Raw genomic sequence first — 12113 nt, forward strand, 5'->3', positions numbered from 1 at the left:
TCTGCAGTGAGAGAGGCAAATGCTCCCAAAAGCTCCAACTTGTGTGCTCAACACTGACCAGTGCAGAGCTGCCTCACAATAGGGCCCAATACAGTGTTTCTGACACAACCAGACCAAACCTTCAAAGCACTAAATCAAAGCTATGCTTTTAATGCAGGAAATTTTAAATCTCAGAAGAGAAACTACATACTGAATCTCTGACCAGCAACAGATGATGCTATTCATCTCTGGTGCTCATTGGTTCTCAGGATTGAGATGATCCAATCATGGAACAAACAAATGAGTTCCTCAGTTGGTGTTTTTGGTGATGTGGGTGGAGAAGGGTCACAGTCCTCACTGAGTGAGACCCCCCCTGCTCCCTGCCCCTGTCCTCTCTGAGCTCCAGCATGGTGTGTCTGCGGGTCCCCAGAGGCTCCTGGATGGCTGCTCTGAAGGTGATGCTGATGGCACTGAGCCCTCCCCTGGCTCAGGCCAGGGACACACCATGTAAGTGCACCTTGGGGGTGAGCTGTTGTGGGGGGAGGAAGAAAGGGAATTAGCTTTGTCACCGTGTCCAGGCCATGTCCATTAGAAAATGGTGGCATTTTCTCCAGGGCCACCTACCTTTACCATATGGGTCCTGATTCTTTCCACCACAAAAGATGCTGGTGGTTGCCACTAGGAGAATGCAAGGGGCTCCATGTATCTCAGACATTTCTTCTCAATTCACCTCCAGTAACCCTCCCCAGCCTGTGTCCCCTTCCATCGGGGTCTGAGAGGATTGAGAAATAATGATCTCAGACTAATTCCCACCCAGTGCTCCATTTACTGTATTGAGTTATCCCCAAGAGGAACGTTTCTCTGACGTTTTATGGGGAGTCAAAGGAATTAGAGGGTCTCTCTTTGAGGATCCTGTGTTCTGTCCTCAGCATAATCTGTGATACTGGTGCCTCTCCCTACTATGTGAGATGTATCAAGGGGCCTCCCCACCATCTCCTTTCCTTTTTCCATGAGCCCCTTAAGAAAGAAAAAGTTCAGAGCAATAATTGCTATAAAAAATACCCCAGGGTTATGGGACAGAGAGCATGGATTCACGTAACGTCACTTCAAGTTGTTAGGGAGCTCTCCCTGAGGAAGTAATATTTGAGACCTGGATGATGAGAAAAACAGCTTTCTGAAGATCTAGGGGACAATTTTCCCAGGGAGAGGAAGAGGGAAAGGCTGAAGTGTGGGAATGTGATTTCCGTGTTGAAGGGGCAGAAAGAAGGCTAGCGAGGCTGCAGCACACAAGCAAGTTGGGAAGTGACATTAACATAGGAAGAGGCTGGGGAAGACAGGAGACAAATCATATTGGGCCCTGGCAGGCAGGGTAAGAAATTTGAATTTTACCTGAAGAGGTATGTGAACTGCTAGAGGGTTACAAGGAGAGTCCATGTATATTTATCTTAAAAACTAGGGCCCAGTGCATAAATTCATGCACCTTGAAAGGAACTGTAGGCTGTGAGGCTGCGGTGGGCACAGGGATGGGTCTCAGCCCATCCTCTGCACCCCCCTCCGCCTGGTCCCTCCCACCAGGGCCCTTGGTCTCCTTTCCTGTCAGCCTGCAGACCTGCTCCTGCTGATGCCACTCCCACTCTGTCAATAGCACCAGCCCAGCTCACACCCACTGATGGTGCAGAGCAATTGGGGCCAGTGCCAGCAGCGGATGTGAGCAGTGGCTGCTACCCTGATCACCCCTCAGGAGCAGGGGGAGGTGGAGAAGCCCTCAGGGGCTAGTGGGCCTGGTGCTGGTAGCAGGTGCAGGCAGCAGAAGCAGGTGCAAGCACCTGGTGGGAATACGGCACGTGGGAGCAAGGAATTTTTAGTAACCACCAGAGGCTCACCTTGATGACAGTGACCAGCGTCCCCGCTCACCTGATCCACCATCCCACCACGGCCAATGCCCGCCATGTTCCATGTGCCCATTTCATGTCAGCACACATCATAGCAACCAGTTGTTCTGCCATTGGGTCTATTTGCATATTAGGGTTTTTTATATAAAGATAATGATTATAGCTACCAGGTGAAGATTGGATTGCAGGGTTCACAAGAGGAGTCGGGGGGCCCTTGAGGAGCATGGAAGAACTCCCAGGTGACGTGCTTGGGCGTCAGTTAGTGTGTGCGGCAAAGGCAGCGGGAAAGGGGACGTGAGCAGATCTGGGGGAGATATTTCCATGACTTGTTAATGGATTAAATGGGGGAGGAGTCAAAATCCCTAAGGATTTTATTTTCAATAATTAGAATAAACTTGGTGGAGCTGTTCACTGAGATAGAAAAGGCTGTGTAAGAAGTAATTTGAAGGGGGTGGTTAGGAATAAAGGTTTTGTGTAAGTTTGAAATGATTTTTTGACATTTGTGTGGAGCTGTCAAGAGGTCGGTTGACTACGGGAGCCTGGAGTTCAGGGCTGGTCAGGGCTGAAGGTGTATGTGTTGGTGTCCTTGCGTATGTGTGCTGTGTTAAAATCCAGGGAAGTGGAGGTGATGAGAGAGAGAGAGAGAGAGAGAGAGAGAGAGAGAGAGAGAGAGAAGCAGATAATATGCCAAGGGCTGATCCCAGAAAATCAAGGGCCAATGAGAGCAGAGGAGACTGAGAAGGGTCCAGTGTGTTGAGGAAAACCAAGAGAAGGTGATGCAGGGCAGTGAGGGGAAGTCGATTTTTCCAGGGGAGGGAGTGCAGGTGTGGTGAGAACCACTAGGAGGCAGGGCAGTGAGGACATGCAGAGCAGTGAGCACTGGGTTTGGTGGACGTGAAGTTCGCCGTCAGTGAGTGTATGAGATGTAACCTGATTGGACCGTTTGAAGAGAGGACGGGAGCTGAAGACATGAGGGATGATTACAGGTGCCTCTGAGCAGCGACCTCAGGGAGACTGTGCGCTGGGCTCAGGGAGTCAGCTGGACCAAAGCATAAGAACAAAGGAGCCTGAAGAGAAGCTGGGAACTCGAGAACCAGAGATGCTCAGTCATCAGCAAGGAGCCACGGGAGTGACCTTGAAGGCAGAGGTGACTGTTATGAAAGCCACCAATTCCACAGCCACCGTTTATTAGTCACCAGAGCAGACAGTCATCTGGGGATGAGGGTGGAGTCATGGACAAGACAAATCTGGTCCCTGTGGCATGGAGCAGCGTCACATGGGCAGTTACTATGCACCAGGCCTACATTTGAGTGTGTGACTCTCATAACCATCCTGTCTCACCTGCAGCAATTACAAATGTAATCACCCATGGAATCTAATTCAGAGAGTTTAAGCAACTTACCCAGACTCACATGGTTAGTTGTAGAACCAGGTGACATAGTCTAGATCTCAGTATCTAGGAAGTCCCTCTCTTCTATGTCAGCATAGTCCTTTCATAGTAGGTGCATGTATATCCTGTTATATACAGAGGCCAATGTTTTTGTCCTTGTGTTCAAAATGATATTTAGTGATAAAATTAATTAAAGACAATTTCCAAATGGTGATGAAAACATTATTTGATCTAGGAAGTTAAGGAATAAAAAGATCTTATGAGCAAGATTTTTATTGAGTGCTTATATGATCAGCACTAGGAAGAATCACTATTTAATTTCATACTTAACAATATCCTGTGAGGAATACAGTATCAATGAATCTATTTTAGAGATAAAGAACAAGGCCCTTCGGTGCTACAATCTGACCCAGTGGGAGAGCTAATGTTCTAATTTAGATTCCTCATTCTAGAGCCTGGGCTTCCACCCCCACTGTGAACAGGGGCTTGGCTGGGTCTGACTTGCTGCTGAGATTTCTGATGTTCCCATGGGCCAGCGTGTGTCTCAGGGTTGGGGGCAGCAGGTGCAAGGGCTGCTAGTTCCAATATACAGAAGGAATTTACATCCAGTTTGCATTTACAACTTGAAAAGTTCCATATGGGCTCACACAATATTGTGGGCACGTGAAGAACACTAGGAAGTTTAAAAGCACGCCTCTGCCTCAGCTTTCATCAGAGGCTGGGCTTGTGTTGCCAAAGGAAATACAGGAGCCTGATTTAAGCTGAATTTCAGAGAAACAACAATTATATATCTGAAATCCAAATGTGCTGGGAATTGTATATTTTTATTTGCTTTATCTGATGTCCTTTCAGTTCAGCCCATGAACATGGCCTGATAGTGCTAATGACACAGGCTACCATGAACAGCAACTTACACATGTTTATTTTTCAACCTTGTCATGTGTCAGGAAGGTGCTAGAGAATTGGTGAAAAGTTAGATAGATTGAGTCTGACCAGAGTGCCCTCCTCTCTGCCATCACTTCTATGTGAAGGTCTCCATCTAAAGTCTGGGACCTGCTCCTTTTTGTAATCTGTCTCTGTGAGGGGGTCATCTCAGCTGCTCCCCTTCTGAGGGACCTGCCTGTAGAAATAAGAGTCCACATCCTGCCAAGACTGGTAACCTGATGCCTCCTGGTATTACTGGGAGCAGGAGGCAGGTAGAACGGGAATTAGTTGGGACTTTGAACAGGAATCAGATGGCCGTGGCTGTAGCTGCTCCTGTGGACAAGCAGTGAGCCAGTGGCCGGGAAATTAAGAAAGAAGATGATGTGGGAAATAAATAATGACTCAGTGATTGGGTGGCGACGCAAAGAAACAGGTAGATCTTGGTCCTGAACAAGTTCATTTTGCTGGAAAAATAGTCTGCACTGGAACCAGATTCCTAAAGAATATAAATTCCATACAGACCAGGACTTTCCACAGACACAATATTGGCTAAATTTTTATTGAGATTCCCAGCTGCTGCATAATCAACAGTGGCTTTTTCACCACAGATTTTTCAGACGGTTCACCACACCTCCCTCTTCCCACCCCTGGGACGTCTGCAATATGTAAAGCCATGTCTACTGTCACACGGGGGTTTCTCTGACAACTGGTTGGGATGCCGAGTCCAGCCCACTGTGTACAGAACACCCACCCCCACCTCACAGAATTATCTGGTCCAAACGTCAATAGTGTTGAGGTTGAGAACACAGCTGGACACCGGCTGTTCCTGAAAATTCTAGACTCACACTTTATACACACGCACCATCCAATGCAATTCTTTGTGGTTTATTAAGAAAAAAACTAGACAGTTACACAAACTCACCACTTTCTTGTTGAATCCATTCAATCAATTGAAGCTCAAGATGTTGATTTATACTTTGCCTCATGCAATATTTGTCAAAACGCCATCCGTTGTGGTCACTCATCTCTGCTGACCTTCTGCGTCTCTCCTCCATGAGTCCTGCATCGTGGGGAGCCCCCTGTCCTCAGTCAGGGCCTCTCCAGCCCAGAGAAGGGGCCCCGGGCGCTGGCTGTGGGGGTGCCGGGTCCTGTGTCCCCACCGCCTGGGCGCCCAGCACTGGGCGGCGTCGCCATCTTGTCTCACCCGCGTGACGTGATGGGTCCTTCCTGTCCCCGCAGGGCATTTCCTGGTGCAGAGGAAGTCCGAGTGTCATTTCTCCAACGGGACGGAGCGGGTGCGGTACCTGGAGAGATACATCTACAACGGGCAGGAGGACGTGCGCTTCGACAGCGACGTGGGGGCACCTCCTCCAGGCTCCTGTCCCTTCCCTCCCACTGTCTGGGCTCAGAGCCGGTTCTCTGGTTTCCCAGGAGGCCCATGGGTTCTCTCAGGCTTTGCAGGTGGCATTGCCTTCACCTGAGATGTGCCCCCTCCCCCACATACAGCGACCTTCCCCCACATCCTGTCACTCAGAGGCCCTGGCCCCGCCCCTGATGGGACTTGGACCCTGTGGTCCCTGCTCCAGGGGCCCCTTTCCTGCCAGCTCCCTCCTGTGTGGATGTGCCTGTGGTTGGGCTGTGATGGGCACTTTGGTGAATTCTAAGCTGCAGAGTGGAGGGCGATGCCCGGTTTCCTTCCTGGGTCCTGGGGCATCTGGGGCCTGGCACGAGGTCCCCTGCCCAGGGGGTGACAGGAGGAGGCAGGTGTGGGGAAGGGTGAGGCTGGGGGTGAGGGGGTGGCGTCTAGGAGGAGGCGGTGATGGCACAAGTCCTGGCCCAGCTTGGAGCCCGGGGCAGCCCAGTGGGTGCCCAGGGGCTGAGGGTCCCAGGGGTCTCCCTGCCCTGCGGCCTCCCTCCAGCCCAGAGAAGGGGCCCCGGGCGCTGGCTGTGGGGGTGCCGGGTCCTGTGTCCCCACCGCCTGGGCGCCCAGCACTGGGCGGCGTCGCCATCTTCTGTCACCAGCATGACGGTTCCTTCCTGTCCCCGCAGCACATTTCCTGCATCAGCTTATACAAGAGTGTCATTTCTCCAACGGGACGGAGCGGGTGCAGTACCTGTACAGATTCTTCTACAACGGGCAGGAGGACGTGCGCTTCGACAGCAACGTGGGGGAGTTCAGCGCGGTGACTGAGCTGGGGCGGCCCATCGCTGAGCACTGGAACAGCCAGGAGGGCCTCCTGGAGGAGAAGCGGGGCTATGTGGTCACGCTCTGCAGACACAACTACGTGGAGTTTGAGAGATTCCTGGTGCATCGGCAAAGTGAGCGCGGAGGCGGGGGTGGGAGAAGAGGGGACTGGTGGCGTAGGAGGGTGCGGGGGTGCGCACACAGGGCTGTGAGGAGCACCCATGAGGGGCCTGAGGGCGGCTGTGGGGACCCTGTGGTCCTGTCCTGTGTAGGGGCGTTCCTGGGGGTGCCCAGGCCTGTCCAGTCAGGGGAGGGTTTGGGGAGCAGCGGGGAGGGAGGCAGAGGGAGGTGGAAGGAGGGAGTCGGTCTGTCTTGGCCAAACCCCCCCTTACCCTGAGCCCTGGAATAGGGGTGCTGGGTGCCCAAGCCTGTCCCGGGGCGGAAAGTCAGGCTGGGAGTGAGGGGCGGGGCCTCCGCGGCACCTCTGGCCTCTCTGAGCTCCTTTCAGGTCTCAGTGTCTTGTTCCCCCCTCAGTGCCCCTGTGTTTACAGAGGGGGTGATGGGGAGCCAGGGTCTAATTGTAATTGTGTTACTTAACACACTGATGTCACATCTACACAGGCTGACAGCATTTAAGTAATTACATGTTAACTGTTTAGGGTTCTGACAATCTATTTTGTGATCTGTTTTTATCTTATTCAATATTGCCAAATACTCAGTTGAAAAATTATTTTTTACTTTAAATTTATCCTTCTTTGATTTCTAAGGTTCTTGAATATTTTTCACGTTTGTGTTGGCTAATGACTGTTCTGCTCTAAGAATTGACTATTTCCCATCATCCCTGGGGTCCAGGCCTTTTCTCAGTGATTTTTCGGGTTCTCTAGGCAGCAAGACGGACACTTTGCTAACATTGATTCAGCATTTTCTCCTGCTCCTGGCTTGTGTTTTGATTCTGTTTTATAACTTTTCATGTTAAGAATTTAAACATCTTTAAGGTAATGAAATGCACTTAGAAGTCGCTAACAATGACTTACCATCAATCATAAATCTACCCTTTTGAGATACAGTAAAAATGTTTCCCCCAGGCTCCTCCTCCTCCTCCTCTCCTCCCCCTTTTCCTCCTCTTCCTCCTCCACCTCCTCCTCTCCTCCAATTGTTTCTCCTCCTTCTCCTTTACTTTTTCCTCCTTATCCTCCTCTTCCTCCACTTATTTCTCCTCCTCCTCCTCTTCCTCTTCCTACTCCTCCTACTCCTCTCCTCCATTTTTTCTCCTTCTCTTCCTCCTCACTTTTTCCTCCTTCTCCTCCTTTACTTTTTCCTCCTTATACTCCTCTTCCTCCTCCTCCTCTGCATCCTCCAATTTTTCCTTCTCCTCCTCCTCCTCCAAATTTGTATTTATTGAGCCTAGTATCAAGCAGGAAGCACACATGTTAATGAGTCCCAGACCCAGCCCCTTCCCTGAGCTCAAATGTCAACTTGAAAAGAGAGACAATTATAAAATGACAACAATCCCAATAACAGGTCGGCTTCTTTTGAGAAGGAGCGGGTTGCTCAGTGAGTGTCACTGTCAGTGTTATAATGATGCTGCCCTGCTCCTCCCTCTCCCTCAGGACTCAGCCCCCGGAGCTAGGGAATCCCCCGTCGTTCCTGCTTCCAGGGGAACCATCTCTGTTCTCAGGTGTGATCACAATCCCAGGACTTCACACCCTGAGTCGTCCCCATCTCAAGCTGTTCCCCAGCTTCTCCCTCTGCTTTCCTTATGTTCTCTTTCCATATGTGATAAACAGCTGACATACAGTGACGGCTACGTTCCAGGCGCTGTTGTACATATTTCAGGCCCATTGATCCTCATATGTCCTTAAGTGGTGAGTTAGTATTATCACCCCCTTTGCAGGTGAGGAGCTGAGCAGAGAGGATCTCCCAGGATCACCCAGTAAGAGGCACAGCCTGGATGTGACCAGGCAGCCCTGCTCCAGAAATCACACTGGAACTCACACACTCTGTGCCTCGCAAAAATTTGTAAACACTTCATTCAACAATGAGTAACTGTTTCAAGATATGAAAAAGAAAACACCACACAAATTTCCTCAGAGTCTCTCAAATCCAGTGGCCCGGGCTGTAGACGGAGATTCAAGGCCCATGGCACTACCTCCTGCTGGGCCACAGGGCGGTAGGAGGGGGTGCCTGGAGCCTGGAGCCTGGGACTGGAGACGAGGCCAAAAGGGAGCCACCAAGGGCCTGCCTGTCTTGCTCACGTCTCCCTCCGCCTTCTCTGTCCCAGCTGAGCCCACAGTGACCTTGTATCCTGCAAAGACCCAGCGCCTGCAGCACCACAACCTCCTGGTCTGCTCCGTGAATGGCTTCTATCCGGGCCACATTGAGGTCCACTGGCTGCGCAACGGCCAGGAAGAGGAGGCCGGGGTGGTGTCCACGGGCCTGATCCGGCGGAACGGGGGGACCTTCCAGACCCTGGTGATGCTGGAGACAGTTCCCCGGAGCGGGGAGGTCTACACCTGCCAAGTGCGGCACCCCAGCAGCACCAGCCCTGTCACTGTGGAATGGAGTGAGACGCCTTCTGACCTCACACGCCTACCCCCCCGCCCAGGGTCCTTTGCTTGTCCCTGAGGCTCAGGGTCCCCTCTCCCCACACCCCGTTTTCCTTTGCTCGTGTCTCTCCTTCAGCACAGGCCACAGGGTAGCCCTGTGATCGCTTCTGTGAACACCCATAGCCCTGGGAGGCCGCCATGCCTGCCCTGCTTTGAATTCATCACACTCTCCCAGTCATGGTGCCCGTTGGCCCTGGGCACCATCCCCTGTGGGCTGGGCGGGTGCTTCTGCCTGCGCTGAGCTGCCCACTGTGATCTGGGAAGAGGTGCGTCCTCCACAGTGTGGGGACCTTCCTGCCGCGGGAGAGCCCTGTCTGCTCTGCCGTCTGCGGCTCTGTCACCCGGGCCAAGTCCTGAAGGTCACAAGTCCCGGGCTCCGCAGCCTCAGAGGCCGAAGCAGTGGCCTTGGGTCGGATGTGAGGGGACCTGAGGCCAGTGCCTGGGCCTTGTTCCTGCTCAGTGTGACCTCAGTCTCTTTCCTGGAAATGGCTATTGTTCTGCTTCTTCTAGGGCAGCCTCCCCACTCCCCAACCCCCCTCCTCCCCGCAAGCTCTCAATCCCAGGGTCTCCATTAGAGAAGTTGCTTTGGGCCAAAACCCACTGAAACCAGCTTCTTCTCTCAGGGGCCCAGTCTGGATCCGCACAGAGCAAGGTGCTGAGTGGAGCCGGGGGCTTCGTGCTGGGCCTGCTCTTCCTCGGGGCGGGGCTGCTCATCTACTTCAGGGCTCAGAAAGGTGAGGAGCTGCTGGCAGCCGAGGCCCCGAGACGGTGGGGAGACCTGGGGCTTTGCTGGGTGAGCTCTGGGTATGGCAACGCCATAGAAGCCTCTCTTTCCCTGTTGGTCTCACGAGTCCTGGAAATGCAGAAATAACCAGGTCCTGGCTCTTAGGGTTAAGACATGAGGAGTCATGGCTGTGGGGTTAGAGAGGGGTTAACACGCACGGGGATTTGGGTGCAGATCCTGGGGTACATGGAGGAGCAGGCCCTGCGGTCACTAATGACACTGGACGGTCACAGCTTCGGGTCCACTGCTCTCAGCTTCTGCTCTGGTCTCTGCTCTGGTGTCAGCGGGTGGGGGTGCTACTGGAGAAGCTCAGGTGGCCTGGGCGGGGGACCCTCTGTTTGGGGACACACTTACCTTCATACCTTTTAAGTGGCATCTTCCTTCTCTTCCCAGGACACTCTGGACTTCAGCCCACAGGTAACGCTCTTTAATCCTCTCTCAGGGACACATTCGGTTTCCCTAGAACAGAAGGTGCAGGGGACGAGCCAGGGGACAGATAGCGGGAGCCTGGGTGTGGCTCTTGCTGCCGCTTACACTGCAGTGTCTCCTCCGCCTGTGAGAGGCAGCTCTAAAGCAGCTTTGGCTCCTGTGGCCTCAGAGCTTTTCTTCTCACTTGGGAGCCACAGCAGGAGGCCTGGGAGGGCAGCGCCCCTGCTGGCTGGGCCTGGGAACAGCACTGTCCTCTGTCTGCAGGACTCCTGAGCTGAGGTGGCCATGGGGACAAGGGCAGGAGAGAACCTTCTGTCAGGCCCCTTGGCAGCCTGAAGAGGTTTCCTGCTGGGCTTTCACTCCACAAGGAGAGCCGCCTTGGACTCTGGCTGTGTCCTGGCTCTTGACTCCCCAGCAGCTCCTCCCTGCTGGTTCCTCCCCACCCTGGACCTGGAGGCCCCAGTGTTTGGCTGCAGAACCTTATAACCATCCCTCCCTGTCCCTGTGAGTTCAATCCTCGCTGTCTGATAAGCACTTTAGCTCACCTCTGCCCTCATTTCTTTACAAAATGTTCCTCAATTAAATATGGAGTGAAATCATCTGGCTCACAGGCTTCAAGGGCAGGAAGTAGGAAGAAAGGAGCTGCACAGGACCTAGGAGACTGGATGCCAACAGAGCTGTGCAGGCCAAGGGCCCTAGGCCGCCTCCGAACCCCTCACATGCAGAGGAGGCACCTGAGCCCAGAAGCCCAGAGCCTCCCAAGTCACACAAGTCAGGATGGAGACCCAGGTTCCCACCCCAGGCCCACAGCTCACTCGGTGTGACTCCCCCAGGTCATCAGGAGCCAGGAAGGGGCTGGAGCAGGGAGTGTGGTCCCTGCCCCCTCCCAGGCTTCTGGAGCTCAGTCTGGGAGACAGAGTCAGGAGGAGTCCAGTCCCCTGTGGGCCTAGAAGCAGTTTCCATGCTTGGGCACCTCCCAGTCTCCTGTTGGGACAACCCCACCCCCAGGAAGCTCCCGTCTGATGGGGACAAAAGAAACAGAGAGCCAAGCGAACCCGTAAGTCATTGGTGAGAACACACCACGACAGGAGAGAGAGGCTGGGCCCTGGCTGGTTTCGCTCAGTGGATAGAGCGTCAGCCTGCAGACTGGAGGGTCTTGGGTCTGATTCCAGCAAAGGCATGAGCCTGGGTTGCAGGCTTGATCCCCTGTGTGGGGCATGCAGGAGGCAGCCAATCAGTGATTCTCTCTCATCATTGAACTTTCTATCTTCCTCTCCCTCCACCCTTCTCTCTGAAATCAATAAAAATATATTTTTTTAAATAGAACACTTGGAATTTGTGTTGGCTTCACCAAGGAAGGCTTCCTGGAAGAGGCTGAGATGTAAGGAGAAGGAGCTGTTTTAAATGCTTAGGAGAGGATCAGAGCCCAGGGAGAGCCTGGAGCTGGCGAGGGAGAGGGCACAGTTTGAGTTGCCTCCGTGAGTTGTCTGAACCCTCACACAGGCTCACTGGTGAACATGCCCGCCTGTATGCACACACTCACACCTACATGCACACTCATCCATGCACACTCATAACCACATGTCACATCCCAGGTGTAAACACACATAAGCCTTCTCAGACCTCCATGCACACACATGGATATGCAACCTGCATTCATGTTCGCACACATGCAGTCAGATACAGACCTACAGGGGGCCAACCCGGCCTTTTCTGGAGTTCAGATGTGCTTTTTTCTGCACATCGGAAGGGGGCCTGCACTGCCCTAGTCAAACGTGGGTCCCCAGCAACTGTGTCACCTTTCAAATGTCCTGGCCCCCTGCCTGGGCTCCATCCACAGCCCCTGCACCAGGTCCCATGGGGGCGACGGGAGTATCTTTTACGCTGTGCACTTCCCGGTCACTGCATGCAAGCTTCTTCAGGA

The 12113-nt window shown here is 53.1% G+C and overlaps 1 protein-coding gene across 2 annotated transcripts; it reads left to right on the forward strand.

Moving 5' to 3' along the window:
• The first annotated feature begins 312 nt into the window (after window positions 1-312).
• Window positions 313-11425, forward strand: LOC102241033 (DLA class II histocompatibility antigen, DR-1 beta chain). 2 transcript variants are annotated; one of them, XM_005866286.2, is made up of 7 exons: window positions 313-486; window positions 5425-5522; window positions 6330-6504; window positions 8652-8933; window positions 9600-9710; window positions 10154-10177; window positions 10454-11425. In XM_005866286.2, exons 1-7 carry the CDS (start codon window positions 387-389, stop codon window positions 10465-10467), a joined length of 804 nt encoding a protein of 267 aa, XP_005866348.1. In that variant the 5' UTR covers window positions 313-386; the 3' UTR covers window positions 10468-11425. The 2 variants fall into 2 exon arrangements, with proteins under 2 accessions (XP_005866348.1, XP_014395220.1); XM_014539734.1 differs by lacking the exon at window positions 5425-5522 and having other exon boundaries at window positions 6235-6504.
• The last annotated feature ends 688 nt before the right edge of the window (window positions 11426-12113 follow it).

The sequence above is a fragment of the Myotis brandtii genome, unplaced genomic scaffold (genome assembly GCF_000412655.1).
Source record: "Myotis brandtii unplaced genomic scaffold, ASM41265v1 scaffold2271, whole genome shotgun sequence".
NCBI lineage: Eukaryota > Metazoa > Chordata > Mammalia > Chiroptera > Vespertilionidae > Myotis > Myotis brandtii.